The sequence below is a fragment of the Leptinotarsa decemlineata genome, unplaced genomic scaffold (genome assembly GCF_025532065.1).
Source record: "Leptinotarsa decemlineata unplaced genomic scaffold, Ldec_3_MD MMD2_tig00000199_RagTag_RagTag, whole genome shotgun sequence".
NCBI classification, from domain to species: Eukaryota; Metazoa; Arthropoda; class Insecta; order Coleoptera; family Chrysomelidae; genus Leptinotarsa; species Leptinotarsa decemlineata.
The window spans coordinates 7,932,208-7,951,840 of NW_027412544.1; the positions used below are offsets into that span (position 1 = coordinate 7,932,208).

The following is a 19,633-nucleotide window of genomic DNA, read 5'->3' on the forward strand; positions in this document are numbered from 1 at the left end:
GTACCAAAAAGTATTTAATAAAAATAACTGCGTAAACGCAAGCGAGACATAAGTGGAACCACCTATCGGTGTGACATCCAAATCAACTTGCAAAGTGTTGGTGGTTTGATCAATCAACCGACCACTGCGGTAGCAGAAATTTGGGAAGCTAACCTAAAATGCCATCGGAAAACGAATCTACATGTTTCTAGAAATTATATGAAATCCAGACAGGTTAATGCAGTCAAGCTGCTGGAAAATAATTCCATGAAAATCATAAAATAAATATACAAGAACTATTATGATCACTCCGTTATTGATATCAATTTAAGAGCCACCGGTAGACAGCTGTTTCAGCCTATTGGGCATCGTCAGTACCATCTCATGTGTTTCGGCAGTCTCATTTGCTTTTGCAAAATGATTCTCAATTCTCCACAATGACGTTCAAATCATGAAATATTAGCCTTTCAGAATAAACATCGCGAATGCAAAAAGGAACGAAGAAAAAAGGTGTAACTTAATCTCAATTCACTTGATAGGCTGTCACGAAGGAAAAATATGCAACTCGATAAGCTGGGAACGAACAAATGATATTTCGCGATAAAGCGATTTATCAGTTTTCACGATGTATTATGAACTCCTCCTGGCTTTTTTCTGTTCATGAATGGATGATTGGCTTTCGAACTGGATTCCAATGCTGATCGCTTCCGCACCGCGTTGACTGAAGCTGAATGTATTATTATTAATCACGAAAACCACATCTTTTATGGAAAGTGGTTGTGACGGTGATGGATTGAAAGTTCTCAAGACATCGTAGAAAATATTGATATATCGGATTCGCATGTTGGGGGAAAACAGAAAAGGGATGTTTGAAACCGTGTTCACCTGGCGATAGCGAGGTTCAATGTATCAGCATCTAACAAATATGAAACAGAATATTTAGGTGAAATATTGAACATCTTTGAACACAACTGACTAGCGAACGTGAAGGTAAGAATAACATATATTTCTCGGGAAAAGAGCTTTTTAGCTTCGTACCTCTGCATCATAAAAGAAATGTGGAGAACTTCTTTTCATTCTTGGGAAGTTCACCACTGTTTTCGTTTGATGATGTAGAAATGAGAAGGCAATCAGCTTTTTTCCATAAAAAATATTTTTTGATATATTATATTTGTGAACTTTGAGGCTCTTGAGGTATTACAAAGATAATTAATTTCAAACTGCGAGTTTTTGACAGTGTGTTATCACATTAGTTTAAGATCCACGAGTTTTAACTCAGGCATATTCATTTTTGATAATGTGCTGATCAAAATATATTTCATATAATATGTATACTCATGATTTCTACAAATTATTCTGTATTCATGATTTTTCAAGCTCCAAATAGTCATTTTCGGTCTGAGAAAATTAAATTTTGATGATTAATTTTGAAAGTATTGTGTTTGGATTCGATTTTTACAAATATTTTGAGCAGATACCATATTCTGAAAATTCATTGTGGTGGTGACGATATTGCATTGAATATTCTCAGAAATATATATATATATATATATATATATATATATATATATATATATATATATATATATATACATCCCGCTATTCTTTTTGCGTCCATACATTGTATATTTACATATGATCCAGCGTCCTCCACCTTTCTACGTCCGTATACGGACGCCGAAAGGTTTTTCTGTTATGGTGTCGTCATAATATCAATAAAGCGAGTGCACGAAAAAGTATTCAGTAATAGTTAATCTGGTGATTCATATTTTCGCGCCATAAATTGTCGGAAACCCCGAGTTTGGTCTGAATGATGGTTACGTCAGGACGCAAAAAAGGTTGTTGAATGTACAGCCAGTTCCCGAAAGTGGTTCATGTCTTTCTTCGCTAGGGGGTGTTCGCGTCGACACAAGTATATCTTGTTGTATACTTTTGCGACATGTCGCAGACGATTGAAACTCCGCAAATCTGACAACATTGTATATTCCGTGTATTCTATGGGAATGTCCAAAATTCATGAGAATTGGGTAGTTGTTCGTTCCGTGACAAATGATATGTGTTGTGTTGTGTTGTTCAATATGGAAAATTTGAGAGCAATGAATTCCAGTGCACGGTCCAGCAGAATACTCCAAATGTGCCTTAATTCTGGAACTGAGTCTATTAAATTACCAGAGAAAAATAATATTCTTCCTGAAGGTAAGAAATGAGTGTTAGATAATAGTAATGAGTTTGGTGTTTCCTTACAATTTGTGTACTTTTCATATTACAGTGCATATTATGAGTGCAATAGGTGAATGACGATAAATTGTTTCGAATATTACCTCGGAATGAAAAAACATTTTTAATGTCAATTTTTTTCTACAAGAGGTCACAGCGCGAGTTCTCGGCAAGAACGATGTCATGGGCTTTTGCACTGCTCACACTGCACTGCTGTAATCTGTTAGTAACGATTTTCAAAATAATTGCATTTCTTCAAACAGTTTTGTTCGACTAAAATTTCAAGAGATATTTTTTTTCACAAATAATCGATTTTGTTAGTGATCAAGGTACAAGCACTTGCATGCTGCAGCCTTTAAGATTAGAATTTTACGATATTTAGAGTGACCTAATTTGATGAGTTTTTCCACTACTTGACTCAAGAATACACTGTGTCCGAGATAAGAATAAACAGCATGGGGATATCGGAAACGGTAAGTGATATGGGGTCGATTGAATTAGAGAAAAGTAGCGCATTTATGTGCCTAATAATATGTCATTTGGGAAATTTTAATATTTCGAGTGATTTCGGAGATATCCGAGAAAAAACCAAAATTTGTGAATTTCGTTTTTTTTTTTCAAATTCAAAACAAATAGCACTTTGCCATGAACACTTTTTAGGCAGAACGTAAGCAGAATTTTTCTGTGACGTTTCGTCTTGTAGAAAACATCATCAACTAAACCAAAGTATAGCCTGTATTGTACTCCATCGTGGATACAGCAATGTATTACATTATATGATTTCATGACCATTTCTCACGCCAAATGAGGAGTGATTACTTAATCTGCTTTTCCTCAATTTTAGATAGTAGTTACGCGCTGGAAAAAATGTCATATTTTGATACTCGAAGTAAATTGATTAGTCTTATTCAAAATAAAATTTAACTTACCACTTGCAGGAATTTTTGCGTTGCTGAATATAAAGATGAGTCGCAATTTCAAAAGTTTACTTTATGAAATGTAATTGTAATGTAATAATTAGGAGCTCTTATGTATTACAAAAAAATAAACAGAAATTCATAACAAGGGTTCAAATAACCCGTCGTTATTTTCTGAGCACAAGTACGCTCGTCTCACAGACGAATTTAAAGCTTGAGTTTACATATTGGGGACAATATTGTTAAAGGCCGCAGTAACCAATCTTAGCAAATCTTCTTCATTTTGAAAATTATGAGAGAACATTTGATTTTTGGTATATCTCCGAAGAAAAAAGTCTAGTGGGGTTAGGTCGGGGGACATTGCAGGCCATTGTGTCACTATGAGTACAAATTCACTGTCCTGGGCAGTTCAAATAATCACAAGCAATTCTAGCGTTATGTGCTTAATCACCACCTTGTTGAAACCAGCAGCTGTGAGTAACCCCTAAAGGCAAATTATGTAAGCGTCTTCCAAATCCTTCACTAACAAATTCATGTTCCGCTCTTTTGTTGAATCGTTTTGGTAGATGAAAGGCCCAATTACATTCGTACCGAGATTCTCAACCCACATGGTAAAATCGAAACGCTTATTAAAAATGCCATTGTTGGTGAATTAGGTAGGTAGCGAGATGTAAAATTAGGAACGGCAATATGTCAACAATTCTACCAAACAACAGTATTATTATGACAATATAACATTGAGTGTCACTTTTCCCAGCGCATACTATTTAAAATTGAAGAAAAGCAGGTTAAGTAATCACTTTTCATTTTGCGCGAAAAATGGTCATGAAATCATATTGTGTGATATGTTGCTACATTCAAAATGAAAAATGGAGTCGTATACAGGGTATACTTTAGGTTAGGCCCATATGAAAATATAAAGTTGATGATGTTTTCTACAAGACGAAACGTCGAAGAAAAATTCTGCTTATGTTATCGTGGAGTCCTCAAAAAGTGGTCTTGACAAAGTGCTATTTGTTTTACATTTCTTCCGAAAATAAATCTAGGAGAAAATAAAAACGAAATTCTCAAATTTTGGCTATTCTCGGATATCTCCGAAACTACTCATAATATTGACACTTCCTGAATGGCATATTATTAGGCACATAAATGCGCCACTTTCCTTTAATTCAATCGACACCGTAATACTTACCGTTTCTAATATCCCCATGCTGTTCATTTTTATTTGTATAACTGGGTTAGTGATAGTACAGATCCCCTTTTTTTGATTTAGATGGAAAACCTGATTTTTCTCACTATATAGCAATTTTTAGTGTAGACGAAAATTTTCAATTTTATAGATATAATTGAAGAAGATCAAGAATTAGTTTTTCTACTAAGTACCATAATGATACGGAAATATCTGACTCAAAAGTTAATATATTTTCTCATTATCTCAGAAATGGATATTAATTCTTTCAGTTATGCTAATTTCCGTTATTTTGAAGAGATTCACAAGAAATATGCTTCAAATTTTCTTCACAACTGTTGTAGTATATATAAACAAAAATTAATACCACTCTCAAGAATTTTATTAATTACTATGTGAGTTAATTTTGTTCATATTTTTCATGTTGAAAATCGCCAACAAATTTCCAACACATTTTTTTGCTGATCTTTATTAGTTTCTAAGTCAAATGTAGCTAAACCATGCTTTCAATTTTCTCTTCAAACAAAATTAAAATTTTCGAACTGTTTCAATCTCATTTTGAAACATGAAAATTTTTCGAATATTATTTTTTTAAAGTAGTTTGTGGCTTGTCTAGCTGTACTTTCCGTCAATACTATTTTTCATTAAATAAAATGAAAACTAAAAATAAGTTCAGATCTTTTTTTACTTAGTCCTGAGTAACTTCTCAAGATTTGTTATTTCAAATGTTTAAAAAAAAGTGTATTCCATTTTATTTGTTTGGCTTCAGGCGATTTTGATATTAATATTAACATTTTCGAAGAAGATAATCGAATTTATATAAATTTTATTTTCTAATTTTTTCTAGGTTTTCCTGCATGTTCCAGTACTATACAAGATACACAAATTTTATCAATTCCATTGAAAATACATTCAGAAAATAACTCCGTAAAGAGTTGTTTGTTTTCATCTGACAGTGATGATGACCCAACTTATCTACCAGATTCTGATTACGACTGTGATGAAAATGAAACCATGGGATGTCGGACTGAAAATTATGCATTTCGAGTGAGTAAAATGAATAGTCCAAAATCTCTTTGTTTTATTCAAAATTCTGACAAACAATCCATTTCAACTCAAAATGTATATCAGACTGCAAAAATTGCCAAGTTGTTGATGCTAATGGAAAGAGGGGAAGCAGGAAACTACAAAGGAAAAACTTTAGATGAAATAGATTTGAAGATGGATGATGACATTCTGGAAGAAGAAGATGCAGAAAATTATGACATGAAAAATAATTTGGAAATTACTGAGGGCATAAATGATTCAGCCAATACTCTAGACGAAGACATTGAGGCATCGCAACAAAATATAAGAGAATCAATTCCCACAGTGAACAAAAATGCAAATAATTTCAAAAAGCGATTGCTAGTTCCTCGGACAAATCAACAAAAAAAAGTTGTTACAAAATTCTTTCAGAATCACATCAATATGAAGAAACCTCCCAGACGACACGAATGTGAAAATCTGATAAGCAAATATCCTGAATTGCTGGAAAATAAGTCTTGGGCAAAAATCAAAGTATTCATCCAAAATGTATACAAAAAGAATATTTAATTTGGACTTTTACTTTTTTGTTTTGATGTTTTAGTCAATATTGATGTCAATGAATAAAGTTTCTTTTACTTTTTTGTTTTGATGTTTTAGTCAATATTGATGTAAATAAATAGTTTCTTTTTGATTTTTCAGTTTACTGATATAAAGTCTCCTGTCACACCATATCTCTTTTTTTATTCTCTTCATTTGATTGGCATTGCATCATGTTGTAATGATATCTCATTACATTCACCATGAATCTATCGATTCGTGGTGAATGTTGCTAGTTCGGACTTCCACTGTCTAATATGGTGTTAACAGGTTCGAAATCAATGCTGTTGGGAAACAAATTTATTGTAGCATGAAAATTAAAATAAATCAATTACGGGTTGTACAAAAGCTAAGATATCAATTACAATTAACAATAAAACGTGATAATAAAAACAAACAAAAAACAGAAAAAAAATCACAGTAAAAAATAAGAAAAATTTATAAATCTATGAAAATAAGCTAAAAATTGAAAGATTTCGAACCAACTTACTTCAAACCAAGTTACTTTGGGTGATGACGTCAACACCCGAAGACGATTGTAGATACTAACAATCGAAACGTCGTCAAATAACTTGGTTTGAAATCTTTTAATTTTTCCTTTTTAATTTTCAGATTATTGGGTCTATATATTTTTTTGTCTTATTTTTTCACTGTGAATGGAATGGAAGTCCCAACTAGCAACATTCAAGAACTTTTTACGTCCATACTGTATACAATTAGTGTCCCAGAGGTACAAATCAAATCAGCACCACTTCTGTATGCATATACTGGTATTCTGGATATATACCCCTTCCACTCTATTCTCCTTGACTAGAAGTGGCAACACTGCAGGACGCAGAAATGATTACAGATTGAAAAATAAAATACTTGAGGACGCAAAAAAGGTTGATTAATATGTCGGAATTTGAAATATACAAGGAAGCCGAATCGGTTTCATTATGTACGGATTCAGAAATGGTGGTATGATATAAATATGTGGTAAACTCTTTTAATTTTGAAGTTAGTTTAATATACTTTGTAGCTATCTGTTGGAAAAAGCCTGAACTTCACATCTATCATTACAGAATCCTGTATACTCATATGGACGCAGAATCACCACCTTCATGTAAAGACGCAGAAATGATAGACGGATGTATATATATATATATATATATATATATATATATATATATATATATATATATATATACCGGGTGTCAACGAATCTATTAGACAAGTCATAATTTCTAGACTATTAGGAGAATTGAAATGAGATTTGGTATAGTTGAATGGTATGTGGAGAGGAATGTTTTCACATATTTTTCACTTTCCGGTCACTTTCGGTTTCAGCGGAAATGGCTCCGGTTCTGAATTTTTAAATGGAACACCCTGTATATTGTAACATTTTTGGATTTCTGAGACAATTCTGGATCAGAAACTGACATTTCCGGAAGTTTTTCAGCCTACTTGATTTTTTCAGAGTCACTTTTAAAATTGCATCTAGGTGGCCATGATCGGACGTAAACTAATCTATGGACCTCAGGTGATATCAGAAAATTGCAATAGCGGAGTTTTAGTGACTAGTGTGTTGAATATGAATGAGACAAGTTTACAAAATAACATTTTCGTGTCTAACTATCATTTTTCAAATGGCGACCATTTTTTGACAAGCAATTTCCGAAAAAAGGATTTTTTGACGAATCTAACGTTACTAATTTATTTGCGATTGGATCAACAAATTTAACTAATAATTTCAGCGATGCACTTAGATTTTTTGCAATATCCTAAGTTCCTGAAAATTCCACTATAGTAAATTTTCAAAGTGCATCCCTCCTTGTTCAAGACACATTTCAGCTCGTTCAATTGTTTCTCTCAACACGTTTTGTAACATTTGAGGCGATATACTTCTAAATGCCTGTTGAATCCTTTCTTCTAAGATTTCGAGAGTGGCTGGGGCTGTTGCATAGTAGACCCTTTCTTTTACATATCCCCAAATGAAGAAATCTAACACAGTCAGATCCGGTGAGCGGGCAGGCCACCGTACTGGACCGTTGGTTGCAATAACTCTATTATTAAAATGCTCTATTAAAAAATCAAGTACGTCTCTGCTATTATGGGGTGGTGCTCCATCTTGCTGGAAGTAAATTTGCCGTAAAACTTCTAAAGGCATATCATTAAGATGATCCTCGATTTCATTTTGAAGAAAACCCAATTATCTAACCCCTGTTAACTGACCTTGAAACAATATTGGACCAATTATTCTGTTTCCAACGATACCAGCCCAGACATTGACGCCAAACCTTTCTTGAAAATTGCCCTCTCTCATTGCATGTTGATTTTGTTGGGCCCAGTACCGACAATTCTGCTTATTAAACATGCCATTACTTGTAAACCGTGATTCGTCGGAAAATAGAATGAAGTTGATAAAATTTGGGTTAACTCTATTATTTTGAAGCAATCACAAAATACTACTCTTCTATTGCCGTCGTCAGCATACAAATGTTGATGTAACTGATATTTAAATGCTCGATATCCGTGCTTTTTCAGTATTTTTCTTGGTGATTCGTGACTTATCTGCATTTCTCTACTAATTTCTCTTAAAGAAACCGTTTTGTCAACTTCTACCATAGCAAGAACGTTAATCTCAGTCTCCTCATTTATGACAAACCTCTGTTCTGCGTCTCGATTTCCCTCTTGCCTAAAACGACTCTCAACATAGGGAAAATACTGATGAGATGGGTGTTGCCGATTGGGATATCTCTGAGCATACAACTCAGCAGCTTTCCTTGAATTTCTGTGGCATTCTCCAAACAATAACAACATATCCACTTTTTCACTTTGAGTATACATTATTTCGACGAAAAATTAAACTAAAATTAACGAAAATCAAGAGAAACTTCTACTTTCTGCTCATAAAGCTTATGTCACTGTCATAAACTAGGTGAGCGTTTTGTTCTCCAAAGTGGACTTGATGGAAATAACCGCAAAATATTATGCATCATTCCTATCCATGGCACCCTTGACAAAAGTAAATGAATTTGTATCGAGTATTTTCCTCAGTAATATTTAATTTATGTTCTTATTTGTAATCCAATCGCAAATAAATTAGTATCGTTAGATTTGTCAAAAAATCCTTTTTTCGGAAAGTGCTTGTCAAAAAATGGTCGCCATTTGAAAAATAATAGTTAGACACGAAAATGTTATTTTGTAAACTTGTCTCATTCATATTCAACACACTAGTCACTAAAACTCCGCTATTGCAATTTTCTGATATCACCTGAGGTCCATAGATTAGTTTACGTCCGATCATGGCCACCTAGATGCAATTTTAAAAGTGACTCTGAAAAAATCAAGTAGGCTGAAAAACTTCCGGAAATGTCAGTTTCTGATCCAGAATTGTCTCAGAAATCCAAAAATGTTACAATATACAGGGTGTTCCATTTAAAAATTCAGAACCGGAGCCATTTCCGCTGAAACAGGAAGTGACCGGAAAGTGAAAAATATGTGAAAACATTCCTCTCCACATACCATTCAACTATACCAAATCTCATTTCAATTCTCCTAATAGTCTAGAAATTATGACTTGTCTAATAGATTCGTTGACACCCGGTATATAGTTGAGAATCTTAGCGACTGGAGAAATGTACAGTAAAATGGAATACTGGGTCTCTGAGTCAAAAAATCAAAAGTTCTCTAAAGCCGTCAACCTGCACGACAGCATAAAAGTTCAGCATGAGACTTCTGACTATCATTTGCAACAAGGACAGTCTTTGCTGACTAGTTAAGAACAAAATTTACTTTTTGGGTGATCAGCAGAACGGAAGTGTACTCTTTTAACACACATTATTCCAATATTTCGATAAAATTTATTATCATCTTCAAGGAAAAGCTTGAAGATGATGAAATTTTTTATTGAAATATTGGAATTACTTGTGTTATAAGAGTACATTTCTGTTCTGCTGATCACCCAAAGATATTTTCCATGGCATGGGCTAGATAAAGCGTTTCATGCGTGTAACTGACGCGAGGTCAGAGCTTCTGGCTTCAAGCTCCTCGCTAACATCGTCGGTCGCCAGATGCTCTGGCACGCCCCTGAAGACGGCACAAGTTTTTTGCTCTTCAGAGAACGGGTGAGTGTAGTGAGGGATTTTTTCCCTCACCAGGAGTCTGGACAACCGACGATAATAGTCAGAAGTCTCATGCTGAACTTTTATGCCGTCGTGCAGGTTGACGGCTTTGGAGAACTGGATGTTCTCTTGAGCCGTCAACTTCAACAGGGATACCCATTTGTCCTTCTGGCGGACAACAATCGGTTGAATTCTGGCCTTTTTGGCCGTCAGATGTGGATTTTGTTTAAGAGGGGTGGGGTAACAGGCTCCTCCCCGTGGACTGACTTTACTGTGCTTCCTGAAGTGGAAACACCATCATTTAATATTTTTGTTTCAGTCTCCATCTCGATTTTGGGCCACTGGAGGACTCGGACTCAGAATAGTAATTCCGAGCCTCGTCTCTGACACTACCTAATACTGCCTCTTTTTTTAAGCTTTTCGGCCCTAATCTTTTTGGCTGGCTCTCATTTAGCTCGAAAGGAACAACAGAGCTCATTAGTCGACATGATTTTTTTCAATGCAAATGCCTATCGTGATACTATGCTGCAATCTATTGTGCTACTATATGCACCGACACTGCGTAGGCATTCACGATAGTTCACGCCGCTACACACTTAGGGTGCGCGGTATGCAGAGCTCAATCTTATTGAAAATATATGGGATACAATAGTGAGAAGACATCTGAGTCGACAGGGGGCATTCCTCTCAGAGCTTTGGACTTGAGACATCGTAAATTGAATGCTCAACAGATTCCAAACTATTATATTATTACACGAGGAAGCCATACCACATATTGATTTGGTACTTTGCTTTCATTCGACTACGATTACTTTGCTTACGATTGATTTTTAATTGTTTTATTGAAAGAATCAAGTTATATTCCTGAAAATATTTTGTTATGTTCCTAGAGAGAAATCGTTATGTTTGTTTCTAGTAGAAAAAAATACATTATGAGATAACTATCTTTCACTTTTCATTTCTTTCTTTTCAATTATGAACTGAAAATGTTCATGCATCATCATCATCATCAGTCATTAATATATATTCAGTCATTTGCTAAATAAGTTAAAACAAATGATGTAAATGGTTTTTATTATCATTCAATAACTTGTTTTCTGTGTTGATTGACATATGATGATAAGTGCTTGCGTTATTATTGATCTAGTTCGACTTGATGTATATATTTGGTATATGTCACTGTATATATTATATAAGTGAAAGAAAGAGAAAGGTTCCTCTTGAATTTTTTTTCAAAAAATGATTTTTTTTAGAATTCTTTTCTTCAGAAAATACAAGTGCTTATTGAAGCAAATTAATTTATTAACAAAACGTTAGTTATAGGACTCACTAAAGTTCTTAAATCTAGCTAGGTATTAATGAAGATTAACTCCTATGACTGTTCATTAGGAAACATTCGAATTTGAATTATTTCTAATTCAAGAGTTTTCATGGAAATTAGGCGGGTGGGTAATGGTTTTGCTGGGTGACTGAAACATTCTACACTAAGTATAGCACAAATTTGCATCCGGTTCGATTTAATATGGTCATTAAGGGCAATAGGCCAATCCGAAACTGATTTCAGAGCACGGATATGGTTACGGTGCCATCAATTGAATCCCTTCGCTTATTAGCCTTCCCTCGATAACGACCATGGATTGACTAGGATTTGACTAAGAATTATTATAAAATAACTGCAATTGAATCTATGAGAATTTTTTAAGTACAAAATACAAGCACTACGAAAAAATCTCTAAGGCGCTCTGAGATCAGTGCCTGTGCGAAAGTAGATAATCACGTTGGACTTGAATCGCTGGAGATCAAATTCATTTGAAAAAACGTGCTCAGCAAGTTTATTCCACATAAACGCAGTTCTTCGAATGAAAGAGTTCTTAAACAGTGAAGTTCAAGGTGTACTGAGTTGAACTTCAAAATGATGAGCAGCCATAGTCCGTCGCGTATTTCTGATATATACCACTTTTGGTTGAAACAAATGTGCCAAGTCACTTCAACGCCTCCCGTGAAAGTATCTACGAGAGACAAATCTCTAATTTTTCTTTGATGTTCCAGACTATCAAGGTTGCAAGTGTTGTTGGTGTCTCCAATCAGACGGATGCCACTTTTCTGGATGGAATCCAGTAGCTTCAGGGTATGCGTAGAAGCGGAACTTTATAGATGAGAGCAATACTCCAAAGGAGGTCTGATCTGAGCTTTATGAAGCATCAAAAGTTGCTGAGGTTTGTACAAATTTCTGGTTCGGAACAGTGTTTCAAGCTTTTGAGAAGCAACCTTTGCAATTCCAGCGACATGATTGTGCCAAGATATATTGATGTACATTTCAACCTCCAACAAATTTACCTAAGCAGAAAGCGGAATTGTCTGTTCTGACATTAGTACATCTGGTTCGGAAACATTTTTGGAGAAAACAAATGCCTGGGTTTTCGTCGCATTGAATTGAATCTGGTTACTTTCATCACCCATTGAGATATGCATTCTCCTGCTGCCGGTGAAAATGTGGATCCGCAGCCTGATGTCCTGGAATCCAAATGGAATGACGAGACAAGTATGCTGTCATCAACAAAGCAATATATTGGATTCTTAGTTTTCTCCAATAAGTCGTTGATATACAATAAATATAAGGTTGGAGACAATATGGTTTCCTGGAGAACAACAGCGTCGATGGTAACAGTATTCGAGAGATATCCATCGACTATCACTTGCAGGGAACGTTCTCTCAGGAAGCTGGAGAGCCATACACAAAAATGATTCTACAAGACATGGCACCGAAGTTTGACCGGTGAACCCTCATGCCACACACGGTCAAAGGCCTTAGAAATATCAAGCGCAACAGCTCTTGACTCTCCATATTTCTTGGTATAAAAAATAGACTTGAACTATCAAAGAATGTAAACTTCCACGGCCGGGGACAACTGTGTGAAAGCTATTTTTGTTTTTTTTTTGCCGTGGTCTGACCTTGTTTGTTTACCGTCAAGGACATGTAGCCAGATTTTAGTAATGTTCATTGCCTCTTCTTTTCTATTGAAATTACCCCTGTGTGGTGAAGATGGTACTTTGAGCCACAATGGGTACAGAAACCTAACACACACGGACAGGTAACTGAACAAAAACTCTAACCATCAGCCACAACGAAATAGATGGGTAACTATAACATTGGTTGAGAGAGCACGACGAATCTGTGAACCTGAGGAACTCAGTCACCTGAAAAATGCCTTTTATGGAAATGGGCACAGAGAATTCGAGCGGGCCATACGACCCAGGAGAGAGAACACCAAAGCAAGCCCAGCTAGGCAAGTCAAGGGAAAAGCCCTTCCCTATGTTAAAAACGTCACAGATTGGATTGGGAGAATCTTCGAGAAACATGTCGTGAAACCAATACTGAGGCCAACAAAAACTATCAAAAAAAATCCAAGGTCAGCTAAGAACCCCAGAGAACCTATAGGAATACAAGAGGTATACTGGATTCCTTGTAGCTGTGGGTCGGTTATCATTGAAACCTCAAAAAGAAGTGTAGGTACCCGTCTCTCTGAACACAAGAGAAATTGTAGACTCGAACAAACCTACAAATCAGCTGTAGTCGAACATGCTCTCAACAAAGAAGGCACTCACATTATCTTATTGGAATATACAGTAATACTGGATAAAACGCAAAATTACTATCCAGGAGGCAATAGAGAGGCAATAACAATTCAAAAACAAAGGGATGATTTCAATGAAAAAGAAGAGGCAATGAACATTAATAAATGCTGTCTTCGAAAGTACAGAAACAAGGTCAGGTATTCCCATTAAGAGAACCCACGCCCGCTAATAATAATGAAATCAGAGTCAATACCAACATCGTAGTTAATTCATTCGGAACAATGAAAACAACAACTCGAGCATCAACTCGTACACTGCGATCGTTACCACATCGCCTTTGATGTATACCGCAATAGTGGACGAAACGTCAAGTGTAAAACTTGCATACCATGGCCAAACAATCCGGAAACTAGCTTTTACACATACTTGAACTATATTTCAGTTCTAAATTATACCCGTCCGAATTCGTGGAATGTCGCTAGTAATAATTCAGAATTGTTATTGGTATTCATATGAGAACATTGGAAGTGAATATGAATTTTTCAAAAATACGATGGATACCCTTCATCAAATTATATTTCCATAAGAATGTTCTTTGAATTTGAAAACGTTGAAAGGATATTTCAATAGACAAAACTGGAAGTTGATTATAATGACTTCATGCAACATTATTTGAAAATAAATGATAAAGGGGTACCATCATTCTTCTCTTTCAAATTATCGTCAAAAATAGTTTGTTCGATGACATAGTTTTTCCGTTTATAGCTCCCAAAATATTAGGTTACTTTTGGGGCTTCTGTGCTGAACAGCCACTACACTGCGACCTTTGCAGGTCTATTGTGTGTGCCCTTATATATGCTAGAATTCCTTGTTTAGATCCGTCCTTGTAACTAGACTCCATAGGCCAGACCTCAAGTTCCCCATATATTGAGAAAGTTGTGGTTTTTCCTCCCCTAATGTTGCAAACCTTATCCTTGACAGACCATCGCAATAGCATAGTATGTGTACTTTTTTTAATTGAAGGAAGTATATTTTTGAAAAAGAATAGTTTCTGTTGAAAACTTTGTTACTTTCACTTCCTCATCTTCATGAAAAAAATTAGAAACTCTCAAAGAAATGAAGAAAGCAATTGAGTCCAAAATACATTCTCTCTACAAAGACGTGAAGATCAAGAATGGAACTAACTTTCAGATACAAACTGGAAATAACGTTTTGATTTTTTACAGATTCTTTCATGGATTTCAAATCAATTTATATCATATTAGAAATTGGAAGTTGGAAATAACTACTTTCACATGAACATTAAATTACACGAAAGGAAAGATACTTTCTAAAAAAATGTTGCATGAAGTCATTATATTCAAATTGTAGAGCAATTGCAGGATGTGATGTTTTGTAATCTATATAGATTGAATCAAACATTTCAAGAATTTTTTGTAGAGCACAATTTCCCACAAACATTCAGTTTTCAAATTATGATTGATGAAATATAAGTGCCTTCCTTCCTCTCCCGTTCTTCAATAATATATCACAGACTTACAATAATATAACTTGCTAATGAAAGAAGTTTCAATCCTTATATAGAGATAAAAATTATAAATATTCGCTAGATACATGATTAATCGAAAATAAAGGTTGATATTTTTTTTGGCATTCTCATAGAAAGTGTTTTTATACAAAAGTCATTCCTAGTTTCATCACTGTATAATCTACAATTGAAATATCTATTATCTAATTGTTGTATTACTCAAAAATGAAATCTTTTGAAGATCTTTCGTTACAAATATTTCAATTTCAGAACTTTCCGCAAATTTTCTCAAACGTTTCAATATCCCGAGGCCAGGTTTTGTCCTGAAATGATTGCCAACTTCATTTTGTTTTCTATCCTTTTATGAATCTTCGCATCTTGGATCCTTCCTCGATTTAGTTTACTTGGTGGGATCGATCAATTCGTCCTGCAGGGCAATTTTAAGATTCAACTGCTCTCGAGCGAAAGACAAACACGTAGAAAATGGTAAATATGACTTTTATTCAAAATATCAACGTCATCTCTCAAGTTCAACCTTCGAGTTCGGAAGCAATATATTTCATGAATGAAATATGAAAAAGGATCCCTGCTATAACTCAGAAACTGCAAAAAAATATTCATTGAGAATGAGTTGAATGATATATGATACTGTGCAGCAGCCCGTGCGAGAGAAAAATATAAGTATCAAAAAACTAAGCCACAAATCTATCACAAGGATTAGTGAAGATCCTAGGTGGAGATGAAATATATATAATTTTGTTAATATTTGAACATTACACAGCCCTACAAAAAAAATTTTTTTTTGTGTTGCCCTGGATATTTTTGCAAATTTTTATGTTTTCGAGTGCCTAAATCACGAATATATTTATGAAAGTACTGAATGTGCTCTATTTTTTATGATTTTTACGTATCTTGTATTTTTAATAATAATCGGCTTGTTAGTAAAAAAAAAATATTTTCTCAGTCATGATTAGGCTTCTGCGCAACTTCTTGGCGCGTACAAACATCACGTGATCCCCACTTCCCGGGCTCCTTGCTCTGCAAAACAGCTGAGAACTCAGTTATTTGATAATATTGAAGTACTAACACGGAAATCTGGATAAGTTGTTATATGTTAATATTTTGTTTCAATTGTTGAGTGTCCGTTCTAATATATTTATCTTGTCTTTTTAAACATGAGTTTGTCACGAAGAAAGTGCAAATATAGTAGTGATTTATTCTGTTATATTTGTGGTATTTATATATCAAAAAAACCAAAAAGAAATATCACAGACTTTGCTAAGGAAACTTATGCTGAATATTTCGGTTTTAAAATGGACAAATTAGATAAATCATGGGTTCCCAATAAAGTTTGTAAGTCTTGCGTTGTCTTTGCGGTTGTGGAAGAAAGGAAAACGTTCTGGATTAGACTTTGGTATTCCTATGATCTGGATGAGCTTAAGAATCATTTCGATAATTGTTACTTTTGTGTAGTAGATGCTAAAGGTTTTGATCGAAATCAAACGTGGAGATATCCAGACTTACAGTCCTGTTTTACACAGTGAAAATCTCCCTCGGCCTATTTATGTTTCAAAAGTGATTCGCATGCCCTCAGAAACAATGATGTTGCCAAATTCACAGAAATCGAATCAGTCTACCAGTGGAAGTGAATGGGAGGGTGAAACATCTACGCCAAAGTTGTTTTCTCAAAATGAACTCAGTGATTTAATACGTGATCTAAATTTATCAAAACAAGGATCAGAACTGTTAGCTTCAAGATTGAAAGAAAAAATTTTATTGGCACCGACAGTTACAATTACAACGTACAGAACGCGAGAAAGTGAGCTATTACAATTTTTTTATGAAAATGAAGGATTAGTATACTGTAATAATATTGCGAAGCTGCTTCTGGACATGGGTTTGAAAGAATACAAACCTTTTGAGTGGCGTCTTTTTATTGATAGCTGCAATTGGTGCAAAAGATGTCAATGAAGAAATCAATCTTCCACGGTTGACATCATTACAGAAGCATCGCGCTAATCCAAATACTTATAACCCTGAACTGTTGCAGTTATGCGGTAATATTAGAAGACTTAACTTCCCAGTTCAAAATAGGATTTACTGACCACAAGAAAGTGGTTGCTGCTATTATAACTCTTATACCCACAGTCTGTTCCGAGAAGGAAATGTCACTCCCAAGAGAGGACTTAGTATTGTACGAGGACCTGGTGGAAGTAGACGAGGCACAAAACGAATTGCAACTATGGAAGTTCTTGTGGCAGAGTAAAATCCCTTCGTACCGGCCTTCTTGCACCATCGAGGCTGTCGGAGAGTCCAATAGGTAATTGTATCCCAACATTTATATGTTGTTGAACACCTTGTCGACTCTACCAGCAATTTACAGAGATATCGTCATTCCAACTGATGATGTTATAACAAAAGTTGCCCATAAAAAGTCTAGAAGGCTTAATTTTGTATTGTGAATTCATTGAACTTGAAATTTGAGGTTTTTAGTTTTGAAAAAAAATATGTACTGTTTTTTTCAGTGAAGGACTTTTCACGTGCCAATGTAATGGTAATTGAATAAATTTGAATTAGCAGGTCTTTTTTATTGAGACCCTCTCGAAACAAAAATCTGAACATGGCCTAGTGTACCATGTAAGTGACATTTTATATCAATATTCTTTCATTCATCACTTTGACTCTCATTCGTGATATCTGTTTCAATTTGATAACTAATATTTATAGTACAAACTGAATGGAAAAATAGTGATTATTGTGTAATTCAATGTTCATATGGATGGAGTTGTTTCGAGAAAGAGTGTGTATGCACTGCATATCTTTATAAACAGTTTCTTTATTGTACTTATTTTGTTCGTAATTTCTTTGTCAAATGACGGAGGAGTAGAAAGTCGAAAAGCTTTTCCCCAAACAACTGATATTTCCTGAAAACATTCCCTTTTTAATTCAAATCGATTTTTACAATATTCGTGTAGAAATAGTGAACGGTGAAGTGAGCTAATTAAAAAAATTATATGTTATCTATCTCATTGTATCTTCTAGATGAAGATACAAAAGAGAAGTTATCTTGAGACAATTTTCTTTCAACATTTGAGATTATCTTCTCTAGATCCTCTTCATATTTCAGAAACCGAACACAACAACGAAAAACAACAATTTCATGTTGACAAGTCTTTCTACAAACTTTCTTTCATCTATAACTAGCGACCGCTGTGGCTCCGCAATATAGATATAAATGCGTGCGATCGCTGCTAATCATAAACCCACAATGCGATTATTGGAAGCAGGGGTCCCACAAGGTGCAGTCCTTTCGTCACACCTTTTCTCGATACACAACAGACGTGCCCGAACGTGAGAACATCTTTAACAAGTTAGCACTCTACGAAGACGACACAGCTCTACTGGGGAGATCAACTAGCTATGCGCTAGTTACCAGATACCTGCAAAAGCAGGCGGACAGATTAGGAAAAAGGGCAAACCCTTGGAAGATCAGCATAAACCCTGACAAGAGTCAGGGTTTATGCTGTTTATACTGTTCACCTGGAGGATGGTACACCTGGAAGGAACCGTCACCTTCAACGGACAAGAGATCCCGTGGACCAACGAAGCGTGGACGACAGGAGACTAACGTTGAGGGCCCACGTACGTCATAGATTAGGGCTGGCAAAAGCCGCCTGACAAAACCTACATCCCATTATAGGTCGCAGAAGCAACATGGGACTTCACGTAAAACTGCTGCTAATCAATCGTCCTGTATGCCTGCACTGCCTGGGGCTAGTGCGCAGCGACATACAGACACAGTGTCCAGACGTTCATGAACGGTTGCGTGCGAGCCGCCGTAAACGCTCCGGGATACATATCGAATAGATACACATATCGGAACCTCGATCAGAACATCCACTAGGTAGACGCGTATATGAGACAATTCGCAGAAAACGTGTTCGAAAGAGTTCGATCACACAACAGTCCAGCGCTGCGCGATCTACACCGATCTAAACCCAAGATTCCCAGAGAGAGACAAACACAAGAGGCCAACCAAGCAGAATCAGAGACCACTCCCGAGAGTCCCTATCAGGCGGCTCCGGTAAGTATAAAAACTGTTTCACCAGATTTTTAATTCACTTCTTTTTCAAATTCGCTGGAAAACACTTGCTCGCGATATAAAGACACTCGTTTCCGAATAATTTTTGCGGGCCCCATGCATTACATTTCATTCAAGTGAAGTTATGATTCGATAGAGAAAGTAAAAGCATCTAAAGGCTGGCTTTCGACCGCAGTAGGTCCGATGTCAATTTTGCTGAAGTATCCATCAGTAAGATGAGGACAGCTCCGGAGGAGCAGGGGTGGATGGAAGAGATAGGATGTTCTGCACACAGTAATCTTGTGGGGAATATTTCAACTCAGGGCACTCAACCTGGAAGGGGGCATGGGGAGAGGGCTAATCATAAAGTGTGATAGAGCGAAGCGCGGCCTTCGACGGGCTATTTATAGACAC

The 19,633-nt window shown here is 35.6% G+C and overlaps 2 protein-coding genes across 3 annotated transcripts in view; one reads left to right on the forward strand and one right to left on the reverse strand.

The window, feature by feature from the left end:
- The window catches only part of futsch, a 254,871-nt gene that overhangs the window by 85,368 nt on the left and 149,870 nt on the right, over positions 1–19,633 (reverse strand). The window lies entirely within an intron of this gene.
- On the forward strand, positions 1,922–5,972 carry LOC141481404 (uncharacterized). 2 transcript variants are annotated; one of them, XM_074172874.1, is made up of 3 exons: positions 1,922–2,175; positions 5,150–5,349; positions 5,434–5,972. In XM_074172874.1, the coding sequence occupies exons 1-3, from the start codon at positions 1,977–1,979 to the stop codon at positions 5,896–5,898; spliced, it is 864 nt and encodes a 287-aa protein (XP_074028975.1). In that variant the 5' UTR covers positions 1,922–1,976; the 3' UTR covers positions 5,899–5,972. The 2 variants fall into 2 exon arrangements, with proteins under 2 accessions (XP_074028975.1, XP_074028974.1); XM_074172873.1 differs by having other exon boundaries at positions 1,927–2,175; positions 5,150–5,972.

What these genes read in the sequence shown, in the direction of transcription:
- LOC141481404 (XM_074172873.1), top strand. Translation starts at nt 1,977, where the DNA reads ATGGGAATGTCCAAAATTCATGAGAATTGGGTAGTTGTTCGTTCCGTG. An exon ending in AAATAATATTCTTCCTGAAG is followed by an intron (nt 2,176 to 5,149) that starts GTAAGAAATGAG and finishes AATTTTTTCTAG; the next exon opens with GTTTTCCTGCATGTTCCAGT.